The sequence below is a fragment of the Haplochromis burtoni genome, unplaced genomic scaffold (assembly GCF_018398535.1).
Source record: "Haplochromis burtoni strain Fernald_Lab_line unplaced genomic scaffold, NCSU_Asbu1 Contig_229, whole genome shotgun sequence".
NCBI lineage: Eukaryota > Metazoa > Chordata > Actinopteri > Cichliformes > Cichlidae > Haplochromis > Haplochromis burtoni.
Genome location: NW_024582590.1, coordinates 681,182 through 700,463, shown reverse-complemented (window position 1 = coordinate 700,463; position 19,282 = coordinate 681,182). Strand labels below are relative to the sequence as shown.

The 19,282-nt window shown below is 45.2% G+C and overlaps 1 protein-coding gene across 2 annotated transcripts in view; it reads left to right on the top strand.

The window, feature by feature from the left end:
• Positions 1–1,257: 1,257 nt before the first annotated feature.
• The window catches only part of LOC102294110 (c-Maf inducing protein), a 42,458-nt gene continuing 24,433 nt past the window's right edge, over positions 1,258–19,282 (top strand). The window contains exons 1-2 of one of the 2 annotated variants that reach the window (XM_014338463.2): positions 1,258–3,029; positions 3,187–3,533. In XM_014338463.2, coding sequence (XP_014193949.1) covers positions 3,210–3,533 — 324 coding nt within the window. In that variant the 5' untranslated portion in view covers positions 1,258–3,029; positions 3,187–3,209. Of the gene's footprint in view, positions 3,534–19,282 lie in introns of both variants that reach the window. The other variant, XM_042226809.1, reaches the window with a different exon arrangement.

Sequence of the window (19,282 nt, the reverse complement as noted above, 5' to 3'; positions counted from 1 at the left end):
AAAACTTGATAAACAACAATAACTGGAAGCTGTCTTTTTCCAAACTCTCAAGACTACCATGACCTGGATGACTGAGAACCGACACAGACACATATGGGCACTGAAGAACAACAAAACAACATCCAACAGGTGATAGTTTTGCAAGTGCTCTCCACGTACCATTGCTCTCATCTTGTCCCACCTCACTCATGTTTCTCTAGTTTTACTTTTTTGTCTGTGTCTTTGTCATATCATAGCCAGTAGACTTTTATAAGATCATGCAAAGTTTGCTATGTCTTGCAGAACAGCCTCATATGGAAATTTCAAGTTATTTTCCTCAAAATTTCGACTTATTAACTCAAAATTTTGAGAAGGCAGTGCTAAGTCAAAATTTCGAGTTACTTTTCTCAAAATTTCAAGAAAGATAACTCAAAATTTCGAGTTATGGATACTTTTTTTTTAGTGGAGGCAACAGGCTTCCAAAGCCTCAAGAGTCTGGGAGAGATAATGGGAGATGGGCCGTAGAAGGCCATCAACCCAGCAGCAGGACTGGTATCTGCTCCTTTGGGAGAGGAGGAGCAGCGAGACCGCTGCCACAGCCCTATAAAATGACCTTGAGTGGGCTACTTGGATGCAGGTTTCTGACCAAATTGTCAGAATAAGACTCCACGAGCACAGGATGAGGTCCAAACGTCCAAAGACTGGCATTCAGTCAACCTGAATGCCAGTCACACAGCACATGTGACAGATGTTATGGCACCTATGTAAATGTACATGCTTTTTGTAGCAGTTGGGTTTTTCAGTTCTCCTTTGTGGTGGCTTGTCACATTCTTGCTGATGAGACTCTTCGTCTGTCTTCGTCTGTCTTGCATGCTTTTGAGGCTATGCACAGATTTTAGATGAGGTTTCGGTTCAGGGACTCTTAGGGCCACAGGAAAGCCTTCAGCTTGCACCTGCTGACATATATAAATTCCCCTCTTGCCCCTGCAGGCAGTCTTTTATCCGTCAAGCTCGGGTCCTACCGGAGGCCTGGGAGCTTGAGGGTCCTGCGCAGTATCTTAGCTGTTCCTAGAACAGAGATCTCGGATGTTGTTCCCGCGCTCCGATTACCACTGGGACCACTGTTACTTTCACCCTCCACATCTTCTCCAGCTTCTCGCTTCCCTTCTTTCTGATGTTGCTGTCATTTGGTATCGCTACATCTATCACTACGGCCATCTTTCTCTGCTTGTCTACCACCACTATGTACGGTTGGTTAGCCATCACCAGTTTCTCCGCTCGATCACTCGAGAATGACTTCCATGTCATGGCGTTCCATGTATGCCCTGCCTGCTAGCATCTTGCACCCTGCTGTTATGTATACTTATCTTACGTTATGGAGCTTGTGCTCAGAGCTTCCTGTGCTGCCATGATTAGTCCCTCTGTGCTGTCTTTCAGTTCAACTTTGTTCAGCAACTGGTAGGATTTCTCAATTATTAGCCACTTTAGTCACTTCTTCTATCAGATATGCTGTGCAGGGCCCTCCCCTTTCTCAGGTTGCTGCTGCCTGAGGTATTCACTAAGCACACTATCAGTTGTGGCCATCTTCCAGATGTACTCATGGATCTGTTGTTTCCTCCTGGACAGCGGCTCTGGCACTCACTAGTCCTCAGCCACCTTTCTTCCATGTAGCACACAGTTTCAGGGTGCTGGATCTGGGGAGAAAGCCCCCATGTCAGTCAGAGTCAGTGGCTCCTATCTCCTCCTTTGGTCAGCTTATTATCCCAGCAGGGTACTTGATCACCGGCAGGGCTTAGGTGTTCATTGCCCAGATCTTGTTCTTCCCATGCAGCTGACTCTTCAGGACTTGTCTGACCCTCTGCAGGTGTTTGGTGGTTGCAGCTTTCACAGCAGCCTCTTCATGATACCGATTCATTTTTGCAAAAGATTCAGGTTCAACACATACTGGAATATAATGCAGTGAAGCTCTCAGGCTTTATGTTCTGCTTTCAAATAATCATTCCCAGCTGCTGTCATATTATCATAACTGCTGAGTCTATACACTTAAAGGGATCATTTACTTTTCTGTCCGATCTGGGTTCTGAATTTATAACAAATGATATCCAACATATAGGCCTGTAAATACAAATTTCTTCATTTTATGTACATAATGTGTATTACTTTAAAAAAAATCAATCCCTTCCTTTTCTGTTCCCCATTTCTGTTCACAAAGTTGTCTCTGAGAGCCACAGAAAACTAACCTCTGCCTTTGCAAATGGCAGATGTATCTAATCTGGCTGTGGGGGCAGATTTCGATCAGCAGCTCGGAGCTGTGTAAACTGCCCGTCGCCTGCACTCATCAGCCCGCCAGAGATCGTCTTTTCCTTCCCTGGAAAGTGACGACGCTGCATCATTTCCTCAGAACTGGGAAAAGAAAATGAGGATTCGCCTGAAGTCGCTGCGCCCTCCTCCATTTTTCTGCGCGCACGGGGGAGGAGGGTGAGCGAAGCTCGAGCGTGCGCCCTCGGCAGACACTCAAGCGCAAAAGACACACGGCTCATCCGCTCACCTCCCCATTGACGTCAGTCCGGTGTCACATGAACGAGCGAGGACCAATCGGCTCGGCGCTGCCGGAGAGTGCTGGCTGCTTCACACCAAGATAGGGGGAAAAGACTGAATAAAAGGAAACCGTGCCAGTGAGCTTGTAATGACCACAAAATCCCACGGAGGAGCCCACGGTCGCCGCCATTGGATACTCGTCCCGTTTTCTCGTGAATCCCGCACGTTTCTCGCTGTGGATTATTGCGTTTGGAGCCAGGGCGGACGGAATGGATAAGGCCATGGCCCTAACATATTGAGTAGCTCGTTGGTGGCGGTGGTGGAGGGGGAGGCGAGACGCGCACCGTGGAGACAATTTATGGGGCATTGTGCGGGGAGGAAAATGGTGGATTATTTGCAGTGTGTCACGAAAATCTCCCCACATCTGGATCTCCTGCCTTGAGACACTGATCGGTGGCGTTTCTGCGCCTGTCTACAGTAACCGAGGTCGTGTTGTAGCAGTTGGTTGGTAGGTAGGTACCCCCCCTCACCCCCCACCCCCAAGCTCGATCTGAACGACCTCATTTTTAAAAAAAATTATTATTATTATTATTATTATTGGTTTTTTACATATTCATGTCGGATTGTCGTGTCGTGGCGACGCGCTCACTCTCCCCTCCTTGAGAGCAGAAACTGTTGGATTACAGACAACTATGGATTTCACCAGCGGCGGCGGCGTTGAAGGCAGCGAGCCGCACAACAATCAGTTCTACCAGTGCGAGGAGAACAAGCCTCTGCTGGCGGACATGTCGGAGAGCAATAACAACACGAAGCTGGGTGCGGGGCCGTGCAAGAGGTCCCTGCATCACTGCAGCAGCAGCGGGATGCGATACAAGCTGCTCCATGAGGGGGACATCCAGGTGTGCGTGGTCAAACACCCCCGCACCTTCCTCAGCAAGATCCTCACCTCCAAGTTCCTGCGGAGATGGGAGCCGCATCACCTCACGCTCGCGGACAGCAGCCTGACCTCGGCCACGGTAAGAAACCTTCCGGCTCTCACACACACACACACACACACACACACACACACACACACACACTTTCCTCATAATATGCTGCGTTTCACATTCCAGTTTTGCTGTTTGCCTTTTCGTGTCTGAACGCGCACCCAGATTACGCACAGTCTGCCGTTGACGCAGTTGGAAGAAGGCAGCCTGTCACTGCTTTCCCTCCTGCTCCTAATCTGGAACCCCTCCCCGCCACGCCTCCATCACTTCTCACCTTCCCGGCGACCCTGCCGGCTTCCCAGGTGCCTCTCTCTCGCTTTGAGCTCGTCCTTTGACTCCGGGAGGGGTTGTTGCGTTTGGGTTTTAAATATTAACAGCTAAGATCTTCTTCCTTTAATGTGTTGGAATAAAAGCCATCTGTGGGGGAGGGGGGTTTAGGCTTTAGGTGTGTAACATGAAACCAGCTGAAGGTCTACTCCAGCAACCTGACCAAACAAAGCGCTGCTGCTTCCTGCCTGTCAGAGGGAGGCCAAGAGAAAGAGGATGCTCTGACGGGGTGACATCTCTTTGGTCATGTGATCACATGGAGGCTCTTTCCTCTGCGGATGTGCAGGCCTATAGGTCCTGGTAATCAGCTGATTGAGCCAATGAAAACAGACCTGGATGGGATCTAATGGGATTGTTTAACCAGTAGACATAAAGGAGGAAATCCAGCAGCTTCCCCTTTCAAAAGAAACAACATGGCCATTATTTTAGTAGCTGAAGAGCCTGGAGGAATCACACACTCTGTAATTACAGCATTAACTGCAACAGGACCCGCGTCAGTAGGGATCAGTTGTAATTGTTAGCAGAACAATTAAACCCTGTGATTTCCCCCTTCTGTTGTTATCATCTCGTGACATTTTCCTCAAAGCGTGTTTTATCAGCACACCTTGTTAAAGGCCCTTTGGACGTCTGCCTATCACACCCACGCTGGAGGAGTTTGCAGAACTGCTTGCTGCAGTGTGCAACACCTTGGCAGCTGTTATTATTTCAGAAAAGACTTTCCAATATAGTTGATGACTTTCTGAATTCATGCAAAATATCACATTCGAAAAATGGATATACGTCACGGCTCAACTTTTGCCTTACACTGATTGTTGGTCGCCTTTTTGCATTATCTCATGGGCGTAACACAGCAAGTCCGTGACACCCTGAGATATGTGTGAGGAATCAGGGGTTATATGCAAGTGTTTTCATTTACAGGATGAGGTATCATGAAACTAGCTGATTAATAGAAAAATAACGTGCAGCTCTTTTGATAACGACTCCGTAGTTATTTGTGTAATTGTGTTATTGCGGTTAATTCAAAGCTACCACGTTACTGTTAACATCAGAGTTGCCCCTTTCCAGGGCACCAATATGAATATGTCCTTAACGGTGTGCCAGGTTAAATACCCAGTGCCATCTTGTGGTTCAAAGTGGGATTACACAAAAATACATCCCACATTTTTTTGTAATTATTATTATTTATTCATTGTAGCCTCAAATACAAGATTTGTAAGAACGGTACTGATGTATGATGATGAAATGATACGTTGTCCTTTTCTTTTCTTTGCAAGACACAAATCGCGAACACATTTTCCCAACGTTTGTTATGTGCAGATATTTACCAGTAATTAAGATATTTTGATCAATACAGTTAAAAAAATAATTTTATTGTCACATAAACTTCCCTCTGTTCCTGACAGGGAAGTTGCAGAGTGCCCCCTGGTGGGCAAAAGATGTAACATCAACACTTACAACATGGCTGAAGGGTGTTTCTTTCATCTCTTCTTTACTTTTTACATTTTCATTTATCAGCTGTTATAAATGCAGATACTGATAGAGCGCTGCTATATTGGCCCCACTTGAATTATTTTAATTTAAATTGATATTTTGTTGGTATTTTGGATGTAAAAGCCACAGCAGATGTTTCTTTAAAATCTGCTGATAACTTCAGAAAATGTTTGCAGTTTGAAGTAATTGTATAAACTATAATTTAGTAGCTGGGAGGTGTGTGGGGGGGATTTCTTTGGTTTTTGACTTTGCAAATTGTAAAGTTCCAACAACCCTGGGGTGCCTCTGTCAGTGCGCCCCAGGTTGGCTGTGGCTACAACGTAGCTGCCATCACCAGTGTGTGAATGTGTGTGTGAATGGGTGGATGACTGGATATGTAAAGCACTTTGGGGTCCTTAGGGACTAGTAAAGCGCTGTATAAATACAGGCCATTTACCATATTATCCAATATCTTGTATATATTAATTTAAAGATAACAAAGACATTTAAACAACACTTGAAATTAAAAAATATTTGAAAATGAAAAACTGTAACGGTTTTTATAAATGTGTAGTACACTCTGTAAAGTACAAAATGGTGTTTGAAAAGCTTTTGCTAACCAGTCTATGACAAACCTATAAGGATGTCTTTGAACTCTGGGCAGTGACCAGACGACTTTATTATGAACTTCTTCTGAAGGGTGTCTGGGCTCAGCCTTAGAGATGGGGTGAGGTGCTCCATAATGGGCTGGCTGTGGCTCAGCAGGTAGAGCAGGCCATCTACTAATCGCAGGATTGGTGAGCCAATTCCTTGGTTGCTCTAGTGTACGTGGCAAAGTATCCCTGGGCAAGAAACTGAACCCCGAGTTGCCCTTGATGCATTGATTGGAGTCTGAATGTTAGACAGTAAGCAGCTAGATGGAGAAAAGAAGTGCCTATATGAATGTGCGTAAATGGGTTCAGTCCATGTATCGTTATCATATCGAAGGGATCAAGCAGAGGCATCAGACTAAGATGCCTCCTGGAGGCCTCGTAGGTGAGGTGTTGTGGGCACCTGTAGCTGGGAGGAGACCCGGGACACGCTGGACAGGTGTCCCTCAGCTGGCTTGGGAACACCTCAGTGTCCACCCCAGAGGAGCTGGAGGAGGTCTGGGCATCTCTGCTTGGGTGGGTCTGGATATGCGTCAGAATACTGATTAAAAATAACCACACTGAGGGGTCATTGTCATTGTCTGTGACCCTCGTGCTTTGTGAACACTAGTCATGAAACTATTGCAGCTGAGAATGCAAAAACAACCTGCAGGTATCAGTTAAGCCTCCACCTTTTCATGCAATCTTTTTAGTTTTATTTTCAAAAGCATTAAAAAACAATAATTTTCTGATTGAATCTTTTAAAACTGTAAACTAGAAGTCGGTTCATTTTGGACATTTCTGTCCTGCTCTGACAAACCGCCTGACTGCATGCTGTGTCGTCTGTTTTAATATGACATAGTAGAAGCTTATTGGCTGATGTCTCATATGTTATCCTGTAAATCGCTCAGCAACAAACAGCCCTGCACTCAGCACCGCATATTTTCTTACCATACTGCAAATACCAAGTGGCGTCATTTATCACAAAATGTCTGTTAGCCTGCTTCGTTTCAGGAAATCTACCGTGTGACGTTAATGCTGCTTTGAATTATGTCACATGTGGCGTTTATTCAGAAATCCTCATGCAGCAGCGGTGCGCCTGCGAGCCGTCTCCTATTCTTTGCCCCCGTAGAGGCTGAAATCTGAGCAAACAGGGTTTTATTCAGGCCGGGAGCGTGAATGTGCACGTCCTCAGTGGAGTTTTTGTGCCCAGCGTCAAGCGGAGCCGGTATGTGGGCCGACGAACAATGCTGACCCATTTGCTCTGCGCTCTTCCAGCAGGGCTGCTTCCACAGAGCGTCGACTCTGCGTCTCCAACAACATCCCCACGCTCTGCAAATAACCGAGATGATTGTGAGGACAAAAAGCTCTGTGAAACTGAGCGCCGCTGCCAAGAGGGTTTCACCTGAATTAAATTAAAGTGGTTGCCATTTTTCTAAAATCCTTCTCATGCGTACACAAGTGTAGACAGTTGCAGTCGCTTAGGCTTTCACTCATCTGTTAAATGCTTTTTCTGTCTCTCGCTGAGTAGCAGGAGGGAGGGTTGTGACTCACTTTTCATTCCTTGCTTCGACAGACCTTCCTGCCACGGCTGTGCTCAGAAGCATAACCTACATCACATTTATGTAAGAAGGCTGCAAAGTGCAGGAAAGCACTTCCTATATCACATCTCGCTCACAAAAGGCGAGAGATGAAAGGAACCTGATTATTTTGGGTTCATTTTAGATGGTGAGGTTGAACTTGGCATTTAAGAATCGCTATCTCGCATGTCCTTATAGGTGAAATATTTAGCAAGAAGCAACATCGCTGATCTATCTTGGTGTGCGTTGGTGTGACCCACGATGTCACTTTTAGAACAGATAAACTGGTTACATGGAACTTTATTTTTTCACAGCATTGTGCTGGACTGATTGAGTCGGAGCGTTGGAAACCATGTTTCCTTGATGGAAGGAGAAAAAACAACAACAAAAGATGGAAAATGAACACAAATGCGCTCAAAATGACTGCACGAACACGCGACAAAAGAGCAAAAAGGACCGTAAAAGATGAAAAATGACCACAGCCTCAAAAAGACTGCAAAAGATGACCAAAAATGTTGTAAATGACATTTTTAGTCATTTTTAATTGTCTGAGGAACAAACAAAATGACAGAGGCAGACCTGAGGGACGTCCTGTTTCTCTAAGAAAAAACTAGTCTTGTAGGTGGTTTCAGGTGATTTGCTGTGTGGCGAATCCTAAAGTGTGAGCGGCTGAAGTCGCACAAACAGGTTTCATATTAATGAAAACACGTGCCTGTTATTCTCAGTCACTGTGTGGATGAGCCCGTGTGTTATTGTCACCTTGCTGAACGTGTTACACTTCGGATTAACTTTGAGTTGTAACACCTAACTCCCTCACGCCGAGGTGTCCAGCAGTGTCACGTGTGGGACGAGTGGGAGGCGTGGAAGTTTCACACTTGAGGGAGCACAGAAGAAACGGCGCAGAGCTGCATCTTTGAAGAAGACGTAGATCAAACTGATCCTCGACGACACAACTGCACTGCACGGAGCTGTGGGTGTGCAGCTCAGCAGCTGTTAGTGAGATGCTAACAGAGCTCTTAACACAGAGTCAGGCTCACAGTAAAGAAGTATTAGGACCTGCTGTAGCTTTAGCTACATGTAGCTCCATGAGTGAAGCAAGCCCAATTCCAAAACTCCTAAAGAGGACCTATTCTGCTGCACTCAGATCCATTTTACAGTGTAAAAGTTTAAAGGTAAACATGATTACATTTCACTAATTAGAAAACAGCAATTAGCTGCTGATTATACATTGAGAAAATATGCGTTCATAGTATTCTAGTTTTCATTTTCAGGACAGAAATTGTTTTTAAAGGTGTCACATCACTGATGCTGTTAGTTTCAGCCCAGCTGTTAGAACTCCCCTAGTTTCTTTAAAAAAAAGGAAAGAAAAGTCAGCTAGACTTCCTGATGTGGTTGCTTAATGCGTCATTCAACTTCATAGAGCAGGCCTCAACGCCAAGCCACCTATCTCCACCATCTCTAAAGTAGGTCTAAGCAGCAGCTGATTGGTTATGATTTGTACAAAGACAGGAAACTCTGCTCTAGCCTCAAAAGTGATATCTTGAACCATTTTAAATGTGCCCCTGTTTTCAGAGATGCTTCTGCAGCGATAGATTTGATTACATCCAGACGCAGTCTTGACCTGCAGGACTGAAAATCCTGAACTTTTAATTGGATTTTTCCTTAAAAGTTTAAAAGTTTTGCACTCCTTTTCACGCAGCAAACATATCCTACCCTCTTTAAGCTCTACACCTGGCTTGCATCCACAGCTGTGTCCAATTTAGAATCGGTGATTAACCTAAGAAGTCCGTGTTTGGTCTGTGGCAGGAAGCTGGAGTACTTTTAGAGAAGCCACCGAGGCACTGGGACATGCTAACTCCACACAGCAAGGCCTCCAGCTGGCCGGCAGTTTTGGGCCCAGATCCTTTTTGCTGTGCGGTGACGCTGCTAACCACGTGACCGCTGCCAATCATGAAGCTTTTACTCTGAAGGTGGTGAAGAAAGCTTGTGCAGGAGAGTAGAGGATAAAAGTATACATCCAGATCAGCTGGTCACATGTTTTGCTCCCAAAAGCAGAAGGATCTTGTTTTTGCAGTTCTGATAATACAAAATGCCAAGAGAGTCCCAAACAGGTCTGAGCAGACCTCCCTGACAGGCCACCATACGTGTTCATACTTTAAAAAACGGATCCTCCCAGTCTCTGTTTGAACAATGCAGCCATTAGGCAAAGATCTGACTTGGAGTCAGGAATGATGGTGCTCCCTGCCATATTGATTTATGATATTTAGAATGGATTGGAATTGGACTCGTTCCCCTTATTCTGCCTTGTTATGTGTGTCAGCGAGTGATGGATAAAGTGAAGGAAAACAGAGAAAACCAAACGACAGAGTTTGTCAGGAGGGAGAAAAAAGAATGTAGACTGCAGCCAAGCAGCAGTTATTCTCTATTGTTTTTAGTCGTGTCTTTCAGGAAAACTGTGGGCTGTTTTTAAGCCAGCTGGGGAAGAAAAAAAAGAAGAAGCTGTAGTCAGTTCGGGCAGTGGGAAGTTGCACACAGTGCTTTTCTGTAGCTGAACGCTGTGAAACTTGTTGTTTTCCACCTCAACTGAAATTTACATCCCCCCCGCCCGTTTGCATTTTAAGCTTTCTCTGATGTCACACAGCAGCGCATTGTCTAATCGTTTGCATGATTTAGTGGCTGATGCACAAACGTGTCACAAGATAACAAGCAAGAGCTAATGGATTGTTCATGTTATACTGTTATTCTTTCCGTACTAGCATAGCTTTGTGTAGCAGCTGTCTTTAAGTTAACTCACTGAGCTGTCAACATTTTAGTCAAGTTTTCCTCAGCCTAAGTTTGTCATTAACACCTTTCCATCACACTTTTCACCGTAGCGCTGTTTGAGTAGTTTACCCAAGTTTACAACCAGACCATGAGTGCTGCTGGTGGCCAAAACCATTGTGAGGAGGTTCTCAGTGCAGCATCAGTTGCTAGCAATAAGGAAAATCGCTATTGGCTGTCCTAAAAGTCGCTAAATGACCTCATCGCCTAATTTGCATAATTGGTGACCTGAAATAGGCACTGGCGGAGTTTCTTTTTTGAGTGTCTTTTTAAGTAGTTTTAAAACTTTTGATCCACAAAAAGTAACAGTGAAAGAAGACTATTTTTAACCATAGCGTTGTTAACAAACTACATTAACAATCAAAATGGTCATAGCAAACCTCACCAGAACAGCGTTAGTCGAAATCGGATGTACAAGATGGAGTTGATTTATTTTAGACAAAGAAAACTGTACATTTACTGCTGCTCCCACCCTGCATTACAATCAGCGCGGGAGCAGCGGCTTCGCTAATGCACCGTTCATTAGCGGTTTGAACGTGTAGGGGTGAACTCTGATGGCAGCTGGGGGGGGGGACTGCTGCCTGAGGACTATCTGCTGCCTTTGGTAAGGGCGAGGTGCCCACGGCAGCACCCGTGCTTGTTGAGTGTGAGAGCGATACTTGCTTTCACGTCAGAAAGTCGTTATAAGTCTCCAGTAACACCAGCAAAAGTCGCCAGATTTGTCGCTAGTCGCTTTTTAGAAAATTTTTGCTAAGAGGGTCTGAAAACTCACTAAATGTAGTCGCTAAGTTGGCAACACTGGTTGCTAGCGACCTCTAGCAACCACTCCCCAACCGGATAGGGAATGTGCATTTTTCCAACAGGGGGCGTATCCCTGCGTGACTGAGGACTAATGTAACACTGAAGAGGCTAACACCAAAGAGTCAGCAGGTTGGAGCTGTTTCTGCTACCCCGGCAGTGTTTTTTCTTTTCATTTGCGGCAGTTTTTGACTGAACTGCCCAAAATTTGAAAAAGAAAAGTTCAGATGACATTTTCATCGACTTCATCCTCTCTTAAATGGTCGTGTGATTTAATGCACGTGTTGTTTTTTAACTTTATTCGTCCGTCTCCAGCTTCACGTGTGTGTGGAACATAGTAACAGCAGGCAAAAGTGGATTCAATGTGACGGTAAATGACAGGAGCATGCAGTAAAGACTCCCACACTGAGATGAAAGGAAACAAGTGCAAATAAATCAGCCAACGTATGCTGAAGGTGCTGATGAAGAGTTTGTGCTTTGTAGCCTGGATTCCTTGTGCTGTATCTAATAAAACAAGACAGTAAAACAGCTAAATGTATTGATACGGACCAATAGGCAGATTGATAGACTAACCAGAGACAAGCCAGTCATTTCTTTGATTAATAAACTGCCTCTGAGTTTACTCTCTGCATCTCTTTACCTCACTCGTACAGTGTTCTCTGGCTAAATAAAAAAAAAAGAATAATGTAAAAATAAGCATGTGTTTTTAATGAGGGGGAAAAAAAACTCTGGAGTGCATTAAGATTGCAGTATTTTACCGTCAGCAGTGACCCTAGCTATTTGGAGCCAACATCAGATGAAATGACTGGTGAGAAGTCTGGTTAAAAGCCCAGGAAAAGGAAAAAAATCAGTTTTTCCATTCTAAACAGCTGTTGCTTCTTTGTGTTGTTTTTGGCTGCAGAAACCAGAACAGTAAGAAAAGCACGCATGCATACAGAATGACGACCAAACAAGCATTTGTTCGTAGAGTTGTAGGTCACGTGACCTCATGAACAAGTTTGTGTCAAACTCATAGAAGCGATGAGTGTCGTCTGCAGATGTGGAGGACGAGCTGGCAAAGAGGAGGCTGACGAAAACAATACTGGGGCTACGGTGCCGTGTGGGAAGCAGGAGTCACACGTGACGCCTTTAAAACGAACACACTGCCCTCTTCTCATTGGTGCCTTTTGACCTCATCTGCCATTACTTTACATTATGCTCCGCTGTGGACGTGAACAGCTGGAGTGACAAAAAGCTGCCCATCCAGAGCCTCACGCTCGCCGTCTAATGACCAAATTTGCAGACCTCGGTTCAAAGTTTCAACCGAGATGTGGAAACGTGACGCACATTTAGAAAACATTTAAAGTAGCGTTCAAGATTTATTTAACCTCCTTTTTATTTGTGAATGGCAGGAGGCAAGAAATCCCGTTATTGTGCCGTCAACGCCAAATGCTTAGAATACGCAGGATCAAGTAGTTCACGTGGTGGTCTTGGAGCATCTTCAGCAGAAATAAATGAGTGACTGAGCAAAAGAAAACCTCGGTAGTGTTTGTTGCGTTGATGGTGCTGTGTACTGTACGTATTTCTGAATTAATAATACATTAATTACAAAGCTTCAACCAAGCATGTTCCTGTTGTTGAATCATCTGCACTGATATGAAAGATTTTTATTCATATAAGAAAAAAATCAGCCCTGAAACCTGATGAGTCAGAAAAACAAATCACTGGCTACACTTTCACAATATATGGCAACTTGATTTGAAAAAGCATATATTTAAACAAAAAAGTGGAGGGACGAATGCGTTTCAACACTGCTTTTATTCAGGAAGTGACTGCAGCAGTTTGGTTTAGTGTTTGGGGGGGTCAGAACCGATGCCCGATGCCCCTGATGTATTGTCTGGCCTTCTTGCTGGTGACGTCTTGAGCTCATTCATCACCAGACCACAATGAGCAGTGAAGCCATGGCCTCAACGTCAGGGGCAGTATCGCAATCTAATCTTAAAACACAAAAACACCACCAAGGGAACAAAACCTTGAAGGCTAAAGTGAATTTGAGTGTTGGTTCAGAACAGACTGTCAGGCAGTTAAATCGCTGCGTATTTATATACGAAATGACGTTACTCCTCAGTTTGTCTGCACGTCTTCAGATGCCATTAAAAGGTCATAAAAGAAGCTTCGAATGCTGTGTGTTAGGATATTTACAGATAAGTGTTAGGCTGGAATTCTAATGTGTTTGATCAGTGTTTAAGTTGTTGTCGTCATTAATGATATTACATTACTTGCCATGTTAGATTAGAGCCATAAAAAGGGATTCGGTTACACTGCTGCTTTACCTGCACGGAGAAGTCATCAGAGCACTTCTGCGCTGCCAAAGATAAACAGCCCTCTGAGTTCGGCATCCACATGCTGGTTTTGTTCAAAGGGTGTGTAGCCTGCTGCACATTTACCTCAGTGTATTGACTTTACAGAGATCACTGTAGCATCTCCTCCACAACGTAACCAGCAACAAACTCATTAGTCTCTCTGGGTGACGGTTGAAGCTGCTGCAGTTTCGGAGCTTTAGCACTGCCATTCAGCCAGAAATCAAAGTCGCTACAGGACAGTTTCAGTGCCACGTGAAGCCCTGTGCATTCATACAGATGGCATTATGTGAAAAGCGGCCCTGTACAAGAGTGCACCCTGCCTCCTGCGCCACAGCGGCTGGGATAGGCTCCAGCTGACCATGACTTGAGTAGGCGGAAGAAAGTGGATGAAAAGTATTTAGACTCTTTAGTGTGAGGAATAGCTGCTACATCCAGCAGGTAACGAGGTGCAATGATAGAAAGTTTGCAGTTTGTCGCAGGGATGCTGTGTGTGCAGTTAAGCAGGTCTTACATGTTACCTGCTAAACAACTTGTCAGTGAACCGTGCTGCGATCATATCTGCATTCCGACGTATCGCTCGCTCTGCTGCTCCAGTATTTCCATTAAATACCTGAACAGGAGAAGATATTCAGCCACGCTTTTCACACTGTCTGATGTAACTGCGTGTCTGCACTCAGGTCTGTTGTGTGTCACAACACCGAGCGCCGACCTGCTGCGGCGGGGAATAACGACAGCTCACGGCAGGCCTGTTTTCCACAGCAACCTTCCTCCACAGCAACGTGTGCGTGTGCATGTGAGCTTCTCGAGTGTGATTTACAGTTTTGTTTGGGTTAACGTTCCGTTTGGAGCCGGAGTCGAGCCGCTCACGGCGTTGCAGGCTGCCAGGAACCGCTACACCCATTATTACTGTGCTGTTTGTTTAGTTGTTGCTGCTTTTTGGTCAGTATATCCTGATGTCTCGCTGGTGTTAAACACACTCCCTAATACCGCTTTAGTTTTCAAATTAAAGGCTAATCATATCATTTGTGTGCTGAGCACATTCCACATACTGTTAGCGCAGGAATGAGGGTGAGGAATAAATCAGAAACAGCTTTCCAGGATCTATTTTTATCTGCTTGTATTTGAAAATGTGGCAACAGATGATGTTCTGGTCGCTGTCCCGTCCTAAAATGAACGGCTTGTAAAACTTCTAAACATATGCTCCAAACTTAAAGTGACACTAACCCGTTCCTGTTCTTGTAAACTTAAATATTACTGAACAAAAAGAAGAGAATGTGCTCGTTTTTCTCTCTTTTTCTAAGAAAACTTGTGGTTTGTGGAGAATGTTTACACCCATTTTGTGCTTTTAGCCGAGCCTCAGGGGCACAAATGTGGCAGTAAAAACCGGTGTAGTTGTTTTGGAAAACTGACATTCCTCCTTTGACTTTTTGGTCTTCGAAATTATTTAAACTAGCAATTTATTGTTTTTGTATATTGTATACTGAGAGGATATCAAAGACCTGTAAGACTGCAAATATATATCTAATGTAATACCAGGATTTGTTGCTATATAAATAAAACAATTAACATAAATGATGAAGATTTATGACCACTTGAATCAGTCATGTTTGTTAAATGCGATTCGTCTTGATGCTGGAAGCAGGAAGTGGACGTCCCTCTGTCTCCGTCCTGCACATGCAAAGCTCTGCTCTTCTTTCTGCTGCAACACTGCGAGTTGCATTAATCAAGTGCAGCGTTAAGCTACACGTGTAAATATTAGCACCTTCAGTGAGTTTGGTGCTGCTGTGTGCACACACTGTTCCCCACATGCACCGTCCCGCGTTAAGTCTTTGCTGGAGGGGTTCCTCATTTCCTGCTGTAGCGACGCCGAAGCGCTCCTTGACTTTAAACGTTTCTTGGAACCGTGTCAAGCCGCAGCGCACCAAACGCTGGGGCGGCCCGCCCGGCTTGTTGACAGTGCGCCGCGGGTGTGTTTACGAGCTGCAGTTTGCTCGTTCCTTCGCAAATGGAGAAGTGCAGCGGCTTATCGTTGAGGGAAGTGACTCTAATGCTTTGAGTCGAGCAGCTTTGCACGAGGTCTGCTGTGTGACTAAGCCCCTAAACAGAACACGTGACATGTTTATGTTAGCGTGTGATCAACCTGCTGGTCACGCTGAGCGGGGGTCTCTCCGTTACCGTAGCCGCCCCTCAAATCTGGGTCGCCACTGAACGCACATCTGCTCGGGAAAGGCTGTTATTGGTAAATAAGAGCACGCAGGAACACAGGATGTGAAAGGGTAATGTTTGCACGATGACAGGAACAGGAAGAAATGTGCAGCCCTCCAAAGCCTGCTTTTCCTCTTGCTATCTGTCTCCAGCAGGAGGGCTGCGGCTGTCAGTGTGTGTGGTGCACCAAATGGCGTTGACTGCAAGACGCCAATAAAGTTTCTCCAACCAGACTTCTCTCAGTTTCCTCAGTGTTTCTAGATACGGCGACATATCTGACATCCTGCGTCATTATATCCTCTGTTTGTCCTCATCTGTTCTCAGTACGCTCAGCGATATGACTTATGTGGAACAGCAGAAACATGAAGTGAAAAGAGGAAGGTGTGAGGGAGAGGGAGGAGAAGGTAAAGGAGTCAAAAGGAGGTGAAATGGTTCCAATCCAGTGAAGAGAAAAAGTAAGAGGAAGCAGAGGAAAGAAAAGGAAGAAGGATTAGAAAGTAAATGAATAACTGATGAGAATGAAATCTGGAAAAAATATATTGTGTCGTAAATGAAGGCAGAGAGAAAGGAGCAGTGGAGGATGTTGAAGGAGAGTTGTAAAAGAAAAAGGTGGTCGAGGTAAAAGGAAGTGGACAAAAGTATTCAGTCAGGGAGGAGAAATTAAAGATGGATGAAGTTGGAAAGAAAAGAAAGCAAAGAGAAAGTAAAGAATGAGATGTTAAGTGAAGGAAGTGTAGGAAGAGGGCTTTGTGAAGGAACAAAGAGACGGGGAAGGCTTTAGGAAATGAAAACAAGGAAAGGGGAAACAGGTTGGGAAACAAGACACGAGAGAAGGAAGTAAATTGGTGAAATGGTGAGAGGATGGGGGCATGAATAGGAAATATGTCAAATGAAAAACATGAGGATTTGTGGACTAAAAGGGGAGGAAAATACCAAAAGGTGAGGAGAACTGGAAAAAAGAGTTGAAGGACGGAAGCGAGAAATAAGCTTAAGGAAGTAGGAGAAACATGAGAAGGAAGGGGGGAAAGGAAGGAAGGAAGTATCGCTGGATGAGGAAGTAAAAGGAGTAAAACGGAAGAGGAAGTAGATGTGTGGAAAAATAATGTTAGTCGACGTTAAATTTGCATCTGAGGTTTTTATCTAGAATTTTTCCTTTGAGAAGAGCAAATAATTTCCATTTTTAAAATAAATGGTTACATATAAAGTTACGTATTAATATCCTGTTGAGTTGTGGATTTAATTTGCTCAGGCTGACGACTCACATTAGCTTTCATAGTTCTTCCAGGGGTGAATGTGCTACAGTGCTCTGGCCTTTGTCATTGGCCTGTGAAACACCTGCCAGGTGACTCCTCACACCCGTTCAGTCAGCTGTTTGAGTCGCCCGCAACTTCCTCTGTCACCCTCCTCCGGTTTCTCTTTCTTTGTCTTTCTCTCTGGCTGCTGATGCGCTTCCTGCTTTGACTCATCATTCACGCCGTTTAAAAAAAACAGAAAACTCCTCCTTCATGCGGCGCTTTGCAAACTCTACTCAGTGTATCGACGAGCTGTCAGGGCTGTAGAGGACTGAGTCAGGGTTTACAAATGCTGACACAAGGTCACACCACACCTGAAAGGTAAAGGAGGAGGCACGCCCCACACCCTGTGCTTATGTATACTGTTGCATGCACAGAAAAGCCAACGCTTCCATGCTAACTCGAGCCTTTACTTGAGCTGGCACGGATACTTGCAGAGGAGAAACTGAGATCATGTGTTATTTAATGACGTCGTCATATAAGAGAGCAAAGCACCTCCTTACCTGGTACTCGCATGCATGTACCCACGCCTCGATACCGAAATGTGGGAAAGAGATGTGGTTCTTCACATGAGCGAGCATCATTTCATATCCACAGTGTTTTTAGGGATGTAAAAATGTGGCCGATAGCCAGCTGTTACAGCAGAGCTTGTACCTGGCGTTGCCGCACTCCTGAACAGTGCCACATGCCAAAAGTGACGCCACATCCGCCGTCACAAGCCACACTTTGGTCTCCTTTGAGCCACGCAGTCGTGCACCGCCTTGGTTTTGTAACCTCGAGCGGGTGCCGTGGATTGAAATGCAAAAGTATGATCGTTCTGGTTTTCGATGATACATCGGCACAGAAGACTTTCTGGAAAAATCTTTGGAGAGAAAAACGATCTTTGTTCCCGGTTTTAACTTCTCCTCCACCTCCTTTCCCAGTGCTGATGGGGAGGTTTCGACTGTTGTCTTTTTGTCTTTTTTGGAGCGACACTTCAAACATTCCTTTCTCTCGTTCTCGGCCCCAAACACCCGTTTGCTCCAGTTCCCGTTCAAATTGTTTTTCGTGATCAGGAGTCTTTTTAAATGAGGACAGATTCAACATCGCCAACTCAAGGAACTGGATGCCAAAACCGATGGGAGACAACAGATCAACATCGACCGCTGCCACGGTGATGTCATCTTGTTTACTTATTTGTTGATGGCTGTAAACAAGACAAAAGCAGATACCAATGGTCAGCCAATAAACGGGTGCATCGCTACAAATGGTGTTTAACGTCTACTGATTTACATTTTGGTGGTTTTGAATGGAAATCTGTCCATAATCCTGCCAGTGATGCAGAGGTGATCAGCACAGATGAGCCGAACGTTTTACTGTAAAATATAGTTCATGCGTCACGGTCTCTTTCTTTGTGTCTTATTTCCTCCGTTCTCCTTCCATCACTGCTCGCTGTCTGCTTCTCCCTGGAAACAAAAAAACATAACATACATCTCCATCCTCTTGTTTCTATAGCAACGCAGCAGAGCGGAGAGGAGATGAGGAGCCGTAGCCTCCTCCAGCCCTTCTCCGTGATGAGAAGCACAACAGAAAGAGACAGAATAAGCCAAAAAAAAGAAAAGGAGAGGTTTGGGAATAAGACGTAAAAAAGAAGGAGGAGGACTGAAAGAGGAGGAGAGGGAGAGGAAAGGGTAGAGAGAGGCAATCAGTGCTCGCTCTTGTGCAGGAAGGAGTATCTATGGTAACCTCGGCCGGTTATCAGAAAATTGAAGTCTCCTCTGTTTGTCTCCGTTCTGCTCTCCCTCTGCCTATTCAGAAATGCATTTATCGTCTCCTTTAGCTCCCGGCTTCATATTCTCCTCTTAATGTTGCAGTTCATCTTGTTAGTGTGTCATGTGCGTGCAAAAAACCACCGCAAACACTATTTGGCAGCTTTGAGACATGCAGACGGAGAGGCGGAGGGATGGACAGAGGCAGGGGCTGAGGTTTACTCTTCCGAGGAAATGAGACATCTTGCCCAGAACCAATATTTGCCGTGGACGTCGTCTGTAATGAAAATCCCGCACGGGTGCAGGCGCACAACAGGTATCCTGTGTGCGGGGAGGCGGGGTTACACCGAGAAGCCAGCTCACCCATCGGTCGTGGAGGGAGGTGTAAATAAAGGAATAGCATGTACGTTCTTCACCGAGGGTGGGGTTGGCGGAGCTGTTTGTTTGCTCTATAGAGAGAGATGGACGAGAACCACCTGTCTGCCCGAGCGGGCTGCAGAGGGACGCCAGGCGTCTGCTGCTGCTGCTCTCGTGTAGCTGCTCAGATGTGTTTGTGTTTACTGGAGCT